Here is a 19935-nt window from a genome sequence, read left to right as displayed (position 1 = left end):
TATCAGAACTGAAGCATTGTCCCATTTTCAGTGTGTCAGAACTGAGGTATTGTCCCATCCTCTGTGTCAGAACTGAAGCACTATCCCATCCTCTGCATATGAGAACTGAAGCACTACCCCATCCTCTGTGTGTCAGAACTAAAGCACTGTCCCATCCTCTGTGTCAGAACTGAAGCACTGTCCCATCCTCAGTGTATCAGAAGTGAAGCAGTGCCCCATCCTCTGTTTGTTAGAACTAAAGCACTATCCTATCCTCTATGTCAAACCTGAAGCACTGCCACATATAATGTATTTCATGTCCTGTTCACCTTCTAGGCAGGATAAATAGTGCAGTGCAAATGCAGGTCCTGGCTTGTGAACAAACACTCAGAAGACTTCTGGGTTTTCTGCATTTTAGGCACTGAACACAGGAAAGAGAGAGCCAAGCAGGGGCTGAGAGCATCATCCTAGCCTGGCATATGGTGCTGCAACTTCTGCCAATAATTTTCCAGAAATGTGTCACAGAAGTGATAGTGTAACAGAAATCCCTGCAGTTACCTACTGCAGAGAGTTTTCAAAGTTGGATCATGGTATCTTCAAGAAGAAAACATGCCATATTTAAATATCAGGCTCCACGGAGGAGATAGCTATAAGCTTCTCTTACTTCCTGTTAAAGTAGGAGTACAAACACTTCTGATGGAAGGAAGTCGGGAATATCGCCACACTAGAGTGGATTGCTTTAGCCTCATGCTTCTTCAAAGGTGGGATATTCACAATGCAATTAGAAGAGAAAAAGAGTGTTAACTCAGGGTCCCTGCCAATATCTAGTTCTATGGTCTCTACCTCTTCAGGCTTGCTGATGGTTAAGAAATCTGAAAGAGGTCTGCACTACCTACCTGTTGTGGACCAACTCTTATGACCCTCCCCCCTTACAATGGGTAAAGCTTATGCCTCTATGTTTCAACAGAAAACCAAATGCAATATCAGCTGAATGAAGGGAAGGTGTGAATCATGGTGGGTACCTATGATGCACAGGCCACAGCAAAAGTACCTAACTGCTACTTTGTGTCCTCATATATCCATTCATCCATCATCTGTTATACAGTCAAAATCTAGCATGGGGATAAGGAAGGTTAAAGTCACAAAAAATTGTGGGAGGACAGTACCTATGGTGTGTATCTCAACCCCTGCCAAAAACTGTCAGACAAGCTGAAAAGGGCTGACACCCTGTGGCAAAGGTCACACCCAGAAATATATTCTGTGGGGTCATCTCCCCTTCCTCATTCCCTTGAGGGTATGAGATTTTGTGATCATAGAGGAGGGACTTCATGCCTCACTCCATGTCTTATTCCCAAGATGTGCCAAGAAAGTGTGTCTTTATTTCACCTCATGCTTGTCCACAAATGAGAAGCATGCTAAAGCCCTCTCACTACAGGATGATGCCCTATCTGCAAAGGAATGGAGGTCAACATAGAGTAGACCCTGAAGAAAAGCTAAGCCTTCATTTAGCCACGGGGTCTGGATTTATTATCCTCTATCTTCTTTGTTATGCCTTACATCTTTAGCTGAGATTTTGGGTTAATCTTTGCACAAGACCTTTTACATCTATTAAGTGCTTTGTGCTAGTGAAAGGCTTGCATTTGTCTCTTCAGTAATGGTAAGCAGTGCCAGCTGTGTGACACAGAAAGGTGAAGCCTAAACTACAACCCAGATGACCCAGGTTCAGTTCACAGCCTGGGAAGGGAAATAAGGAAGTTCTGCCTGCCTCTCTGTAGGGTAAGACTGAGAGCTGTATCTCAAGAATGTATGTACTATCAGTGATCCCTGATGGAGAACCAGAGGGGTAATGGGAAGCATCTGCTTATGGGGAGGATGCAAGGTTTCATAAGGAATTTCATCAAGGGAGAATAGTACAGGTTAAAAAAAAACATGATGGCTATCTTGATAAAGGCCATGCCTACAGCATGACTGGTCATAACTGGCGTGGTAACTATAAATAGTTAGAAGGCACTGGAGGCAAAAGGAGCAGTTAAAATGGTAAATAGTGGGAATGACTCCTTAATATTTGCATCAGCTGCTAGCACTATCTCTGCTCCTAAGAAAACAGCAGCTCCTGTTGTGTTATGTGCATCAGCTGCTAGCACTATCTCTGCTCCTAAGAAAACAGCAGCTCCTGTTGTGTTATGTTCTAGTGCCTTGAGGTACATTTGGTAAGTCCATACAGTTTAATCACTAAACACAGGAATTTTCCAATGACAATGGCTACCAAGGAAGCTAAAGGACATGAGTAGTTAAAAAGCATTACAAACCTTGGGCTGCATGATGTCATTACCCATGATGCAAGAGTGCTTTGTGAAGGCTAAAGAAAGCATTAGCACCCATAGCATGAAATTTCAGAGTTTTAAGAATGGTTCTAGAAGGCAGAAGACTGAACTGCTCCACTCACTATGAAGAGTCACCTGAAATAAGATTACTCCACTCCTACCATGAATCTCAGTAATATCCGATAATCTTCAATAACATGGATGTGTAAGTAACAAGGAAATATCCCTCTTCAAAAAAGGATCTGTAGTTCTACCGTTAGCATCTTGACCCCTCTGCAAACTAACAAATGGTTAAGGTCCTACAAACCATGGCAAGGGGGATCTGGTGTTTTAGGCACTAGGAAGAAATTAGAATAATTAGAATAAGATCCCACAGGGATGGCTACTGTTGCCTACTCCTTTCTGAAAGTACGTCTTCTGTTCTAAGCTCATCTAATGACTCCTGTGGGATAGAACTTAATAAGCAGCAGTTGTAATTATTCAACATTGGCTGTGATGGAAGGAGAACCTTCTTCTGGCCATTTCTAAACTGGGAAAAAACAGGGTGGTCAGACATCAGAATGGAAGGCCATAGGAACAGGTGGCAGGCCAATCACAATCTAGTCTGACAGTAAGATAAGCCTGGCTCGTAATATTTGTCTACTGATGGTGACAGGGAAAGCATTACTGTCACTGTCTGAGGACAGTTCATTGGCAGTCCTCTGTTCTGAACTGTTTTTGTTGAAGGCAGACATACTCTACTAGAATGAGCAGATGTATGAATTTTCTATGCTCCTTGATGTGGTCAGCTTTAGCTTTACCATCACGGTCATGTAGGTGATGACCTGCAATGGGGATAATAAAGTTCTCTCTACAAATATTTGGCAAGTAAGCCCTGAGTCACAAGTACCTCATAACGGTAACCTCAAAAGCATCAGAGTGCATTGGAATGCTGGTCAGGTCACAAACTGACCTAAGCATCTCACTGTTGCTGACAGATCTGACAGAGCTTTAGAAAACATTCTTCTGTTTCCACATTCTCTGTAGAATCTACATAAACAGACAGATGTTCACAATACTCAGTAAACCCGGATAAACACCCTCCTTACTGTAAGCACACACAAAGATGTTGATCAACCCAGTTAAATACTCAGCCTACTTTGTGCACAGGGAGATATTCACATTACGCACAACACCCACCTTACTCTGTGCACATGTTTACATTAATAACTGCTCCCAGTTAAACACTCACCGTCCCAAGTACACATGGAAAAATGGCCACATTACTCAACACAGCCAGTTAAACATCTTCATTACTTTGTGCAGACAGGGAGATGTTTATGTTATTCTACACTGTGGCAAACACATGAATATGTTTAATGTCACATTACTTGATGTACCCACTTTAGTCTCTGTGAGCAGCCAGATGTTCATATTATTCAATATGCCCAGTTAAACACCCACTTTATTAGATGCACACAGTAAGCTGTTCACTCAATACGCCCAGTTAAGCACCCTGTCTTCCTGTGTGCATATAAAGAGAAGTTTGCATTACTCAGTACACTCATTTAAACACCTACATTACTCTGTGAACACAGCAAGATGCTCACATTACTGTGCACACTTATACTTTATGGAATACACAAAGGAAAATGTCCCTTTTACTCAATACACCCAAGAATAGACTCACCTTCCTCTGTGCATACACGGGGAAGTTCCCATTACTCAGTACATTAAGACAACACCCACCTTATTATGTACACAAGTGGGGAAATGCTCACATTATTTTCTGCAACACACAGAGAGATGTCAGCTATCTTCAATATCACGAGGAAAATACCCACCTTATTTAACGCATTCAAAGACAGGTCCATAGTACTCAATATACGTAAATAAAACAGGCATATTTGTTTTCAGTACTCACTGTGCTTTCCTGCAGAAGTTATACTGACACATGATGGTGATGAAAAATCCAATGAAACCTTCAAAAGCCATGGCGACCAGTCCCTGGGTAACAATGTCCCACTCGAAAGGTGACTTCATCTTATCAAACTGGCCTGATGGAAACAAATTAAGAAAACAACTAGATGATAAATACAATTTAAGATAACTCAAAGAAAATGGATAAAATTAATCACTAATCTTAAATAAACACCTTAAAAATATATCATTCATATTAGTCATTTTAATACATTTTATTCTGATACTTTAGCAAGAAAGTGTCAAGTAATTCATTCTCCATACTATAGTAATATTAAAGCAAACTGCAATTGTTAAGGTTTCAGACGGGGATAAAGCTCTGACTACATACCAGGTGACCCAAGTTCAATTAGTGGCTCAAGCAACTGATGGACAGACAAGGAGGTTGGGTGTGCTTATCCTGGAGGGGTGGGACATGCAATGCATCAACCAATGGGCCTTGGCACAGCCCAAGGAAATGGTGCTGTACTGGGAAGTCAACAGTAAAACACAAACACTGACAGCACAAGGGCAGCCTGCAGATTATCTCTACAGCTTCTTTTACAGGTCCCTCCTGCTTTTACAGAAATGTGTGTGTGGCTGTCTCTCTCTCTCTGTTGGTTTGTTGCTGTCTGAGGCATTCTAAGCAAAAAAGAGTTAATGTAATTTTATACTTCCTTCATCAAGGTTTTGTATTTACGTTCAGGACATAGATATGACCACTGGAGAATCCTAAGTTGTAGCTTTGGTGTACATTAAAAAGGAGTTGGTATTAATACAAGCTGGATCAACACTTTCCACATGCACAAAAAATGAGTATTTCTATCATTACTTGCGCAATCCTGTTTTACATTCTGATTTCTCAGTGCATTATAGTCACTTTTACAGAATATTTATTCATATACAATAAAAAATATTTACAGATTATTACACATCGTTATTTTGTCATTTATTGTTAAATATTCCATACACATCTCAAAGACTCACATGTTAGTGCATATCAGGTAACATGAGCAAATTGCACTACACAAAACTCAACTCCGTACAGACAAAACTTACCCTGGAGTGCATCGATATATGCATCATAAGAGAGAACTGTTTCAAGGCTATTGTAAAATCCCCATCAGTGCAGGGTTTCATTGCCTACCATGCATTCTGGCCAGCCACACTAAATGAAGGCACTACAAGTGTCAGTCTCTCTATAGTCACAGAACAAAATTTCACCTCCAGACTTGTTAGAGTGGATAATATCCTGGCACTCCTCCATGTCCAACTTGTCATTAGCAAAACCTCTTATCACATCATAGTCAACTACAGGTCTCCCTCATTGCTCCCCGTTGGTCCATACCTTCTACCAGACTAGTATGGCGACCCTAAGCGTTCAAACACCATTCTCCAAAGGGACTTCAACTACCCTTTCATCAACTGGCAGACTTATACATCCCTTAACACTTGTTCCCAGAGATTTCTGAACTTCATAAATACAAACTTGCTGGACCAGCTTGTCTACTTCCCACTAGGGTGACAAAATCCTGGACTTGGTTCTCACCAATATGGGACAGTTCTGTTTCCTACCAGTTGTAACTTCCTCCTTAATAAAATTAGACCATAAATCAGTCACATTTACCATAAAACTGACACTGGAAGTACACTTCAATAATGCTGTATTCAGAGATTATGCTAAAGCTAATATATTAAAAATAAGTGAGGACCATGGCTATATTCAATATTCTCTTCTCATTAGATGACCCACCTATGTATGTGGAATCCTTTACTGCAAAATTATATGTACATGAAATCAGCTGCATATATGCATTTGTCTCCCTCTGAAGTAAATACAATGCTAAAAGTAAAAATAAACTGTTGTAGAAACCAAATATAAACAGATTCTACAATAATATAAAAAAAGCGCAGAAAAATAAATGTAATGTTCTATAGAACAAAAATAGTCTCACTACTTAAAAGAGAATTCTGGACCCTGACTAAATCAATTAACTAGATATGATGTAAACTTGCCACCCTGACAAAAGACAGACATAAAGCCTTAATTTACTGTGTTAGAAATCTCAGAAACAATGCTCATCACTGCATAGAGCTAGTGGTAAACAAAATCACATACTTAGACCCAGAGTACATAGTCAACCTACAAGCAGATACATTTATCACTAACTTTACCCCCACACATTTCCAGATCACAAACCAACATCCACACCCCTTTAAATCTCACCAAAACAAGGCTAAGAACACTGATGCTGTTGTACCAGATCTTTTGGCAAGCATGACATCCCCTGTAACTATTACATTCACAACACACCCCTGAAAATTGATCCAGTAGTTAGGGACCTGGAACCTATGTAGACAATGAGCTGTTCTTTGATCACCATGTATCAACTTATTGTAAGGATGTCCTTTTTTATTGTACAGCTTATTAGTAAGGATATGGTGACCAAGTCAAAGTGATCTGATAATTCCAATGTATTTGACATTTATTAGGTAAATCACAGAGTATAATGCTCTCTTTGGTATGCACCTGTTCAAACAATTGACACAACATGAATGGCCACAATGTTTCTCACCATGAAAATCGAGAGCCTAAGTCATAAAAGCCACTCTGGTTGTCTCAAAGCCCTGGTTCCTCTTCTCAGTATCTTACAGACTCAAACAATTTTTGCCTTGTGTACACAGCCAACTCTCTCCCTTAGGACCTACGGTACATTCACAAGTTCAGTGCTAGCATAAATACCCACTCAAGAGATCTTAATCTCTTCTGCAAAATAAGTAGATACATAGAATACCTCTTTTCAGGAACCATCTTTCTCTTCGATTGTCTGACTTCCTAAACAGTTACTGGAAACAAGGGTGCAATGCATTAGTTTTAATCTTTCCCATGCATTTATTTATTTTACAGCAGAGGCAAGGATGGCAGGATAAATAGCCCCTTTTAGACACATCCTAGTTACAGTAAACACAGAACACTAAAAAAGTGTCAGAACAAAGGTAAATACTGCATGCATAAAATAACACTGTACATAGTCTAGCACCCAAGCAAGGCTAAGCTATATCTGATACTTGGGTCTATATTAATTCATCAAAAACTAATTCCAGTGAATGGCCATTCATTCATCAAACACAAACCAGCGCATGGCCATTCATCGAACGTTCACTTCAGTGAATGTTTTTCTAAGGGAAGGGAATTACTTGTCCTCCACACCAACTATACCACAAACTACATTATATCAAACCCACCAAGGTGGGGGATATGCCCCCCACACTCCACAATGGGAGGGCTGTGCCCCCCCCCTCTACTTGTATATTTCAAATCAGAGGTCGCACTACATTGGGGAAAAGGGCAAATTTCCTAATGATGGCCAACTAATTCCCTTTCCTTAGAAAAACATTTGCTGAAGTGAATGTTCAATGAACATCTGCTTGCTGGTTTGTGTTCGGTGAACGGCCGTTCGCTGGAATTAGTTTTGACAAATTAATATAGACTCTGACACTTGTGTATATAACCTCAGTATTGTAATAACATCAACCATTATGACAAAAGGTAAGTAATACAATTAGTGAAATGAAAGGTGTCCAGAGGATAGGTCCAAGGGCATAGACTCACACAAGGTGGAGCAGGTTCAATGATGGTTTGACGTATGTGCTCTGGAATTTATTTGGAAAATGGCAGCTAGTAGTAAAGTTTCAGGTAATGTCTCAGCCAGCACTGCATTTTGCCTTACTGGTGAGGAAGCTTTTTTTAAAATTTTTTTTACTAAATTAAGATAAGCTGGGGCAGAGATCTGATATATTTGAAGGAAGGGAATTTTAAGTTTATATCCATTAGTCTGACAGCTTAGCTCAGAGGGTTAAGGCTATGAGCTGTCAATGAGCTTCATCCTACAGTTCTTGGTTTGAGTCCTTCCATTTCCATTTGCAGACTACGTGACTCTGTGCAAGTCACTTAACCAAGCAGTATCCCAGGTCCATCCTGGAAAGAAATACCCAGGTAATGAATAAATAAATAAAAATGAAGATGCTGAATGATAGATGCTGCAACTGCAAAACTAAGGTGAACTCAAGCAAGAATCACATTTACTAAAAACCAATAAGCCTTTAGCTTGTCACAAACCTATGAACCTAAACATAAAACTAATAGGAATGCAATGCTTAAAAGTTTCTAGCCTTGGTACATACTTTAATTTCCCTTACTACTGGAAGACAATGCCCTTTATTTTTCACTTACAAAATTAAAGCACAATTTGTTGGAATGGGACTTGAAATAAATGAGAGACATCTTATGTTTGAAAGTCATCATTATGATGTGTCATCTGCAGGTAATGCATATTGTATAAGGTTAATTTTGCTTAAAGCAGTTTGTGGACTCTCAATATTACCAAAAGAAGTGAGTAGTTCAAATTCAAATCAGGATGCTTCACAATTGACCCAATGTTTGCAGTGAGACAGAGAGCTGTGAAGAAATTAGAGATGAGGAAAGGGTCCAACTGGGTATTCCTAGACTTGGATAAAGCATATGACAAAGTCCCAAGAAAGCTGATATTGGCAGTCTTGTGATGTTTTAAAATTTCAGAAACAATGGTAGAATTAGTGCAAGATGTGTACAGTGACCCAACAACACAAGTATGAAGAGTGTTTACACTCACGGATAGGTTCCTAGTGGGAGTCGGTGTGCATCAGGGTCCAGCTCTGAGCCCACTGCTGTTCATACTGGTGGTGGACTACATTAGCAAACAGGTTAGAGGGGACAGATCAACAAATTTGTTGAATGCAGATGATGCAGCATTAGAGGCAGACTTGGAGCAAGAACTTCTGCAAACCATATAGGAATGGAATTCAAAACTGAAGGTACATGGGATGAAACTCTGAGATAAAACAATTGTAATGGCAAGCAAATGGGTCAAATCAGAAGAAGATGAAAATGGAAATAGAAGGGAAAATAAGGGGATGGGTTGACAGCTTCAAGAATCTGGAAGGAGTGGTTGTGCAGAAGAGGAACAGGTCAAAGCTAGAATCAGAGGGACTGCAGCCAAAGGGCACAGACGGTCCATGATACTGTGTAAGAGAAGAATGCTGAAAAGTTAGGTGCACAAAACAGTGGTGCAACCAGTGCTACTGTATAGTACAGAAACATGGACAGTGAAAGCAGAGCAGCTGAGGAAGCTGGTCATGATGGAGACGACACTTCTGAAGTGTCTGAGATGGGGGGGTGCACAAAACAGTGGTGCAACCAGTGCTACTGTAGAGTACAGAAACATGGACAGTGAAAGCACAGCAGCTGAGGAAGCTGGTCATGATGGAGGCGACACTTCTGAAGTGTCTGAGATTGGGGGGTATGCACACTATGGGACAGAAAAAGAAATAAGGACATCAGAGCAGAAACCCAAGTAGCTCCAGTTGCATACAAAGTCAAAAAGAACAGATTATGGTGGTTTGGGCACACGTGCAGGAAAGAAAAAGATAATCTGCTGAAGAAGATTTGGGATAAATAGGAAGAAGGCAAGAAGAAATGAGTGCATCTAGCAAGATGATTGATAGATTGTATGAGAGAATACGTGTGAAAGTCTGTCATGATTGCCAAGGGTGGCAAGAAACTGGCACTGAATCAAGAGAGAGAGATGGAAACAGTTGATGTAACACCAGACAACATGTAGAAAACAGGAAAAGAAGAGTTGTTTATGATGATGATGGTTGATGAACTGACCCAACTAGTGTGCTAGACAAACTCTGTGATGAGTATCAGCATACCTTTATCCAAGGTAAGTCTTAAAGTTAAAGTTCGCAAATTACCAATTTTGTACAATACTGTTAAAATAAGACTTTCAACTGAGTTCTGGCAAGCTGGAGAGAAAATCACAGGAATTATCAAGCCATATTCCATGGTGCTAGTATTCTATCAGGCTCTGCAAGGAGTCTAGTAAAGGACAGGAAAGATGACACTTTTCAACTTTTTTCCCATTAAGTTAATGGCTTTGTTTTTTGCCAAAGTTAATGTCCAGTTGCATGAACTGTGTCTCAGGCTTAGGTCAGAGATGATTAAAAAGTATATCAGCCATGCATATTTTTATGATTCAAAATGGAGTCAGGTTGGAATCAATTTGGATTTAAAATGGAGTCTGCCATATATGTTTGAGTTATGTTGTTTATTCATTCTGACATAGCATTTCCTTTATTAATTCTACTGAAAAGCAAGGCATGGTCCATTCTGCCAACAGTGATTTTTTAGAGGACTGAGGTGTGCAGCCTTTGAATTTCCCACTACCTATAAGAGAACAAAAGCTACCTGCCTTGAAACAACAGAGCAGAGGTCGCAGCAGGAGCAGGAACAATTGGAAGCATGATGGGTTGAACGAGAGCCCATACAATATAAAGAAAACTTTTTTCAACCAAAGAAAGACTTGATATGGAATTTATCCAGTCATGTTCTGTCTCAAGATGAGCTTAATTTGTTACAAAAAGGATTGTCTTTCATACCCACTGGTAGGTCTGACTTTGCAGATGTTATATTTGATATAAAGATGTTTACACATAATTTGATGTTAAAAATGCAATTTAATGACACAGAGACTATACAAATGCAAGGTAGTCATGTTTGTAAAAAAACTAGCACATTTATACCTGCAATTAACCCATTAGTTAATGCTTTTGAAAAAATGTGTGTAGAGGATGTACATAAACTGAATGATTTTAATAGGCATAAACATTACACTGGGCAAAAGTCTAATAATCTAACAAAATCAGAGCACAAAGCTTTACTGGATTTACAGAAGAATGACACAATAGTAATCAGGCCTGCTGATCAGGGAGGGCCTATAGTCATTATGGATAAAAATAAATATGATTCCACTATGTGTCACATGCTGAAGGAAGATGTTTTTTATGAGAAACTGCCTCCTGTCAGGGGTAAGCTGTTCATAGAAAAAGTGCATAAGCAATTAAAAGATGTGTTTTTGAATGGCATGATAGATAACAGTCTGTTATATTATTTTATGGTTACCTCACCTACTACACTCATTATCCAAGGTTTGCCTAAACTACACAAGAGCACTACTGACCCACCCATGAGGCCTATAGTGTCTGGTAGAAACTGGTGTACTGAACCATCATCCATTTTCATTGAAAAATGTCTGAGACCACTTTTAAATAGTAGAGAGCATGTGTTAAGAGACACGGAACAGTTTTTGAGAGATTTATACACTTTCAATAATTACAACTCTATTGAAGGTGTTCCCATGGTAACACTTAATGTGGTCACTCTTTTTACTGTTATACCCAATGTGATTGGGTTGGAAAGTTTAACCAGGTTTATGGAAATGTATTCTGATTTCTCTGAAAGTAAAATTATACTAGTGAGGAATTTATTGAGCATTGTCTTAGAAAACAATGTTTTTCTGTTTGGTGATGATTTATATTGGAAGCGTAATGGCGCAGCTATGGGCATGTCCTGTGCCAATAGCTACGCCATCACCGTCATGGTTGTATGGGAACAGAGTTTTTATTGAGTGGCCCATATCAGAACAATGTTTTGTTCTTTCATAGATTTGTAGATGACCTTTTTATTTTATGGGCAGGTACAGAAGAGGATTTCTTGGAATTTCTTATGTACTTGAATGCAACCACCACTTTTCTAAGGTTTGCATCTGCTATCTCATATGACAGAATAAACTTTGTGGATGTTCAAGTAAATATTGAAAAAGGGAGTAGATATACATGTTGTACAGAAAGGAATGTTATGTTAACCATCTTTTAATCAGAGGAAGTAAGCACCCTACGCATGTGTTTAATAATGTCATTAGGAATCAGGATTTTAGACCATCTAAGTTGAACATTAAGGATGCAGATTTCCATCAACAATTGAACAGTACGAGAAATGATTTACTGGCCAAAGGTTATGGGGAGAGAGATGTGCAGAAGCAAATACAAGAAGTAGTTAGTTTGTGACACACTAAGGCTAGACCTTATTATTCGGATAGATGGTCTAAGGAAAAAGAGACCAGTGGTGATAAGCCTAAGCTAAAGGTGCTATTAAGCTTTTCTAGTGATGTCGGGTCTTATATGAACATTATACGTAAACACTGGGGAATATTGACCACTGATAAGGCAGTCACAAAATGGATAGAGAATTAACCTACATTTTTGTTCAGAAATCAAAAGTCTTTGAAGAGAGGCTTATGTGCACCCAGAGAAGAGAAAACACCTATGTCTGGTATGGCGACTAAGCCCTATGGAAAATGTTCATACTGTGGGTATATAGATATAAGCAATTAATTTTTACATCCAGATCAGGACCAGATATATACATTTAAAGTACAAGCTACATGTGATACACAGCACATAGTGTATCTCACTCACTGTGCAATATGCAAGAAATGTTATATTGGGAAAACAGACCACACACTCAAGGAGAGGATTAGAGAACACATTTATCACATAGGCAAACAAAGCAGAAGTAATGCCCTAGTCAAACATGCTGTGAATACTAACAACCAACATAAATTTAAGTTTATGGCCATTGCTAGGAGTTTTGTGAGTAAAGGGGGGGGGCATATGTAATAAAACAGAGGAACTGGAAGCTAGATGGTTAGTTTTATTCAGAGCTGACATGGGACATGGTCTCAATGAACAAATACCACTGAGACCAAAGTTAAAGGCCAGACCTCTACGTAGGTAAAGTAATTGTTTTTAAGAATATGCTTTTTAACAATGTTTTTATAGTGCACAAAGTATATAAGAAACATTTTATGATCATATTTTTATGATTTTCTTTGAATATTTATTTTGTGGTTACCATATAGCTTTAATATTTTATAGTAATGGAGTGTATATAGACATGTGATGTATTGCTGTCATGTGATACATTCAGCAATGTTTAAAAGTATAACTAGTTTCAGTTTGTTTTTATGCACCTGAAGAAGCAAATGTGAAAGTGCATGTGCCTGATTAAAGCTTTATAATCTGGAGCCTATCTTGTGTCGTTCTGTTGTTTTTGGATATTTTGCTACAGTTTTGCTGTGGACACAAGGACCTGCAAACGAGTATTTTCTATTGTTCTTGCTGGTTTTAATTTAATATATGTTAATTTATTGATACCGTGGTGCTGGGTTCTAAAATATGATAAAAAATGTGTTGTATTTTTTCATTCTTATTTCAGTATGTTGGCACCTTTGTAAAGTTATATTTACACTCTGAACTCTGCAGTATACATCCTTTTTCTGGCAGAAAAATGTGTACAACCTTGTGATCTTTCTATCTGAGTATATAATGAGATGAAAGAAGAATAAATGCATGAAACCTTTAAAATGTAATATGTAAATCATTGCTTTTCCTGTCACAGGGGGGGGCCTAACTTATATTTAAGTCACACAAGGGTTTGGAGTGAGCAAGAAAGAGTGCAATAAAAATGTAATTAAGATACACTTCAAAGATTTAATTGTTTAAAGCTGGGAAAGCAGTCCTTAGTATGCAACAACTTTTGTTTGGGAAGGTACAAAAGCTAGTTTGATTACACCTGTTTTTCTGTGGAAAAGGGACTAATGTAATCTAATGTAATGTAATTACACCTGTCTTCCTGTTGGAAAGAAACTGATATAATCTGATCCCCGGTTTTGAGTGGGAACAGAATGATGCACTGATGTGTATGTTTGGAATTGAAATCAGGGAATTGTCTTGTCTTGACATAGCTTAGGAGACCTTAATGCATCCATTTAAATGCTGTTCTGTTGTGCATTATTTTTTAACTTAGAATTGTTAGGGACAGAATTTCTTAACTAACATCCAGCTAGTGTATTTGATTTAGTGGTAGATCCAGTTTTTCTTTACATATTCTTCATGAATAACTGACTGTTGTTTTCTGTACACCGTCTTGACTTCTGCATATTTAATTTGTATCAGCATGGTTTTCTTTATTAAGGTTTTATTTGCTTTTAAGATGTTGTAACTATTATTTATATAACACTGTCATTTGCTATCTGAAAAGATTATTATTATTTAGCATTATAAATTCATATGTTGTTACTAGGCTAACAATCACTAGGGTCCTTACAAGCCTAGATGCACACCCCAAACTATCTGGTCCTAAGTATCATGTGGGGGTTTCATGTTAGTAGGCAGGTAGCTAAGGATTGGTATGGCAGGTGCTAGTTAGGATAATACTTTTTTTATTGCCAGCCTCTGTCCATAAGGGACATGGGGGCAAGATCTAGAGTAAATTTACAATTTCCCGTCCAATTGTCAAGGTTTGGTTTGAATATGATCAGGGATGAATACTACTTTACATAGATGGGGAGCCTATTCCACAGTGTGAGGATCCTTTGGGACACAAATCTGTCTCCAGCACTTTCTGTTTATGTCACAAGTGAAGTTCAGACCACTGGATCAAGTGTTTATGGTGCTGTTTGTACTGCACACGTGCAACAGATCCATCAAGGCTGGGTATGAGGAAGCCCTGCAACCCATGCAAAAATCCCCTCTCAGCAGCCTGTAAGAGAGTGAATACAGAGACAGAGATTTTAGGTGATCAGTGTAGGACAGGGTATTCATGCCCTGAATTTTCCTAGTGAGAAACCATTGAGGGCATTCTGCTGCAAGTAGTGTCTGGTTAGATATGTACCAAAGTGGCATTGTACTCAATGACAGGTCTGATAAGGGCTGAGTAGAGTGGTACTATGACTTCCTTGGACCTAATGCCATACCCTTACCAATAAGTTGGGTGCCAAAGAATGACATTTTTATTATCTTAGCTACACAGTTTATTTCGAGTCTTTGGATATTTTAGCTATATGTTAGTCAAAAGCCAGATTACTGTCCACATACGTTCCCAGATCCCTTACTAGTGGGTCGACTCTTAGGGGAATTTTATCAATGGAGTAATTAACTTGCAATGACAGTTTCCCCAACGGGCATTATAATGCATTTTTTGACACTGAATTTTGAGCCATAGTGACCAGTCTCTTTTTGGAGGTGGTCTCACTCATCTTGACTTTTTGGATCCTGTCTGTGAGCTAGCCGGCAATCCAGCGAGTTATGTAATGGTTTACACCTAACTCAGAAAGCTTGTCAACAATGTCTGAGCATGATACTGTATATCAAACACCTTACCCAGGTCATGGTATGCTGTATGCTCTGTTTTACCCTTATTCACTACCTTGGCGACCCTCTCAAAGATGGATACCAGGTTAAGTAGGCATGACCGTCCCTTAACAAAGCCAAAGTGGGATAGGTCCAGAGTCTGTAGGTTGCTAATATCATTGTTTATCATTTGCCATGATAATTCATTCCATGGTTTTGCATATTATGCTTGTTAGACTAATGGGTATGTAGTTCCATGGCTTGATTGATGGTCTTCCTCCTTGTGGAGGGTAGTGACTGTTGCAGTTCTCCATTCACTTGGAATGTAGCCTGTTTCGAGACTGTAATTGAACAGTGCCTCAAGGGCGGCCACGGTGGTGCAGCGGTTAGCGTTGCCACCTCACAGCAAGAGGTTCTCCGGTTCGATCCTCAGTTGGGGTGCCTTCTGTGTGGAGTCTGCATGTCCTCCCTATGGTCGTGTGGGTTTCCTCCGGGTGCTCCGGTTTCCTCCCACATCTAAAAGACATGCTGCAGGTGGATTGGACACTCTAAATTGGCCCTAGGTGTGAGTGTGTGCATGTGTTTGCCTTCTGTGGAAGGTTGGGTGCCGGGCTGGCAACTAGACACTGTAAAACTCCACTGCCAATTGACAGGTGATCTGCTGTGGCGACCCCTAACCAGGAAAAAGCCGAAAGAAGAAGAAGTTGAAGAGTGCCTCAAATGGTCCTAATAGGTCATGTTTTACACTCTTCAGCAAATAATCGAGGATGTTGTAAGGACCCATGGAGGTGGTGTTTTTGGCTTTAGCAAGTGCTGCCAGCACCTGGTCCCTGCTGATAGCTGGAGGAAGTATGTTGTAGGGGATTTCACCTGATGAAGCTGGGGGCAGTGGAGGTGAAGTTTGAGTTGAATTTATCAGCCAGTAGATTTGCTATGTCAACCTGACTGGTGTAGGTGGCACCATTCAGCACCAGTTCAGCACACTGTTGTGTGTTACTTCCATGGTTTTGGATGTAGCTAAAGAATTCCTTCTGATTGTCCTTAACCTGTGAGGCTATCCTGACCTCATAATTGGTCTTGTTGGACTTAAACAGACCTTTCAGTTTTTTGTTTGGTTGTATAAGACAGCACTTGTCTTTAAAAGAGTCACTTTTCCTAATTTTAGCCATGAATTTTCTTTTATTATATATCCTGTTTAGGTGAGAATACCACCAGTGGGGTTTGTTTTTAGTGTTTACTTTGGGTTCATTTCAAGTAGGTACTTGCAACCTCTATGCAGCCATTCAGATGTTTGCATAGTGACGTTGTGAATAATTCTGCACAGGTAGCTGTGGTCTAGGGTTTTAGTGGAGCCTTGCAGCCTTGTATTTTGATGAACTGTCACTTAATAGGATGAAGTTTGCCTTTGAATAGCTTTGAACTGTTACTGGTTTATCTGGATTTTTTGGGTTGATTTTTACTTGAAATGAGACCTCATAAGTGTGGAAGTGACATGAGAGGTGGGTGCAATGCTCTCCCATGTTGGTGGGTACTAGATCCAGTATGGTTCATAGGTAAGTACTAGGCTAGTTGCCCTTGCAGCCCATTTTAAGCCTAGCCAATTTCCCTTCAAAGGTGTTAATTAAACCCTGTATCTTGTGTCTGCAAGGTAAATACCATAACCATTATGCCAACCTTTCATGCTTGACTGTGGTTTAGCATACATTATCTGTTCCTGGGTTTTTGTGTTAATAAAGTCCAGGAAGTATTGAGCCTGTGAGTTTGAAGTAATGTACATTTCCAAGTCTATAGAGAAGTAGTTAAACTCACCCATGAATAGCATGTTTGGTTGGTGGTGAGTGCTTTTAGTAGGTTTAGGTAAGAGTCGAGAGACTCCAGGGGCGCACATGGTTACCTGTAGCTAGCCAGGATATGGTGAGGGCCTTACCTATGGTGACTTGCACATGAATGAGCTCCATGGCATCATCCCATTTAACCATCCTGGAGGTATGATTGTTGCTAACACAGATCAAAATTCTTTTCACCTCTGGTCCCAGTCTGTGCTGTTCTTGGTCTAAATGTGTGGGAGACACAATAGCCTTGCACTTCTGAAGTACTTTCTATGACTTTAAAACAAGTCTCAGTCTCAGCACAGATGTGTACATTCTCCAGAGTAAGGAGCGCTTGAAGGGTGCGGACATTTTTGTTTAGGCTCTGAGCATTCAGCAGTCACACCTTAAGGTTGCTTGTAGAATTTTTCACTATGTTGGTATTTGGTTTACCTTTGAATGTGTGAAAGCACATTCGTCGAACGTGCATATCCGCGAACCGTTTACATGAAAACCGAAGCGCCGACTTCCTGAAATGTCTAATAAATATCAACTTTCGACATTTCCATTCACTTCACCACTGAAACAAGTGCTACCATGGTTCAAAAAGGGGGTGAGATTTTGGAATTCGGCACTTCAATTTTCACGGTTTTGGAATTTCGTGGTTTGCAGTTCGCTGCAACAGTTTTGAAGATGTTGCTGGCGAACATTCATAGGTAAACCTGGTAGTTTTGTCTTTTCACCATAGCCTAAAAAAGGCTCTAAGGGAGTGGATAAAGTTTGAACCAATATCTGAAAGTCTGGGGGGACAGTTGCAATGCATCCTTGGCAAAGTAATGTGGTCTTTTGACCATGTTCTCCCACGCTGACAGATACTGGATGCCCCTGGAGTGACACCAGGAACTAAACAATTATTAAAATCAATAATTTTATGTTCATATTCTGGCATCATCCTTGGTGAAGGTAGAATGCTGCTCATTGCAAGGCTAATACCTATCTGTGACCCATATTCTGAGATAAATTATTTCTGTTTTTATATAGTCCATTGAGGAATGTCTCAGGTCATTTACACCCACATGGACTATGATAGAATCATATTGGTACCTGGGGTGCAGTAACTTGAGTGCATAGGTCCATAGGTTAGGTTAGTACTAAGCTAACTGCCCTTGCAAGCCATTTTAAGCTTAGCCAATTATCCCTTGTGAGACTCAAACCCTGCACCTTGTGTTTGTAAGGCAAACAACTTAGCCATTAAGCCACCCTCCCATGTGTGATATTGCAGATCCTGGCTCCAGACAGCCAACTAACTGTGATCCTCTCCTTGTCCAATATGATAAGAAGGGCATCTGTGTGTCACACAATGGAGTTGCCAATGACTAGAGTATTTGGTAAAATATATACTTGCTTTATGGACTTTGCTCTTGGGGATCATTAGTTGTAGGCCTATGTGAGATTTTTGGTGTGTACTTTAGAGATTGCTGAGGAGCAGTGCTGCTATTAGGTGGCTTTGGAGATCTTTATGTTTTGGTAAGGTTTCTTTTAAATACCACAGCATACGACAATCTGCATGTATGTGGTGAACGGCATGTGTGAGGGATGTAGTGTGGATATTCCTGACAACCCTGTTTGCACATCTCTCACATACCGTGTTATTTTTTTTAATGATTAACTGGTTGTCAGAGAACATGAGACAATTGCTACATTGCCTTAGGATGCCCAAATCTACCAAGCTGGCTACAGAGACATTTGGAAATTGCATATCCATATTATATGGTCCTGTAGTGGGGCTGACTGTTTAGGATTAAGGATTGTGTTTTAACAGGGGCCTCCTAGGTTAGTTTCTGGGGTTAAGGGCAGGATATTATGTAATACTAGGATATTGTTGCACTATTCTATGTACAAGCTAGCTGCTCTAAGCACAATACCACATTGTACAACAGATTTCAGATCTAATCCTAACTTTATAGATACAATTGAATATATATTGGCAAAGCTGTGTTTTCCAACTCCAACTGGCTAGACTGTTTTTTTCCTCAACTACACACAGTTGACCCTCATTTACCAGGTCTATCAGACCTGCCTTAGCCTCTCCCAGGCTCAACCTGACCCATGCTGCAGCTGGTGAGGATACTGAGGGCAGTGGTGTAGCATCATAACACTAGAGCCCTCCCAGCCCATGGCAGCCTTAGAAGCTCTACTACTGCTGTCTACAGTAGGTGCATGCATGCTTTTGCACAAGAGCAATGTCCCAAGTGGTACAGCCCTTGCAGCTTGCTGCTCACCAGACTCTTAATGTTGCTATTGCAGAGAATCTAGGCAGTCTCCTTCCCCCAGGCTGAGGATACAAACTGGAAGTCGACCACCACAATAAATGGATAAAAATTATTTATTGTGAACAGATAAGCGCTTTCACGTGTATCAAGACACGCTTCTTCAGATCCTTACAACAAACATCTTCTAAAACCAAGTATATATACACATTTCTAAAGTGATCAATTAGCTTAACTAATCTAAACCTAACCATGTGATTAAAATCATTTAATTAAACAAACCAAGCACTGGCAAGTACTGTTGCTCATGTTGCAGAGTAGATGGAATAAATAAATAAATAAATGCAGAACCAACAAAGCTCAAACAGTTAAATGATGAACAAAACTCCTTAGTTGAAACAAAGGTAATTAATCATAAAACTATGTGTCCTAAGAACTCTTATTCAACCAGTCCTAATGACTGAAATAAATATATGTTTTAAAAACTCTATGTCCTATATATCCTAAGAGTATATGATGAATGTGCAAAGCCGCTGAGGTAGA

The 19935-nt window shown here is 39.6% G+C and overlaps 1 protein-coding gene across 1 annotated transcript in view; it reads right to left on the bottom strand.

Moving 5' to 3' along the window:
• Positions 1-19935, bottom strand: part of ABCA2 (ATP binding cassette subfamily A member 2) — a gene marked incomplete in the record, with an annotated part of 2505641 nt that overhangs the window by 291225 nt on the left and 2194481 nt on the right. The window contains 1 exon segment of the mRNA XM_044058216.1: positions 4207-4339. Coding sequence (XP_043914151.1) covers positions 4207-4339 — 133 coding nt within the window.

This window comes from Protopterus annectens, chromosome 16.part0 (genome assembly GCF_019279795.1).
Source record: "Protopterus annectens isolate FY-2018-M chromosome 16.part0, PAN1.0, whole genome shotgun sequence".
Lineage (NCBI taxonomy): Eukaryota > Metazoa > Chordata > Ceratodontiformes > Protopteridae > Protopterus > Protopterus annectens.
The sequence above is the reverse complement of the archived record's forward strand: the minus strand, read 5'-3'. Positions and strand labels throughout refer to the sequence as shown.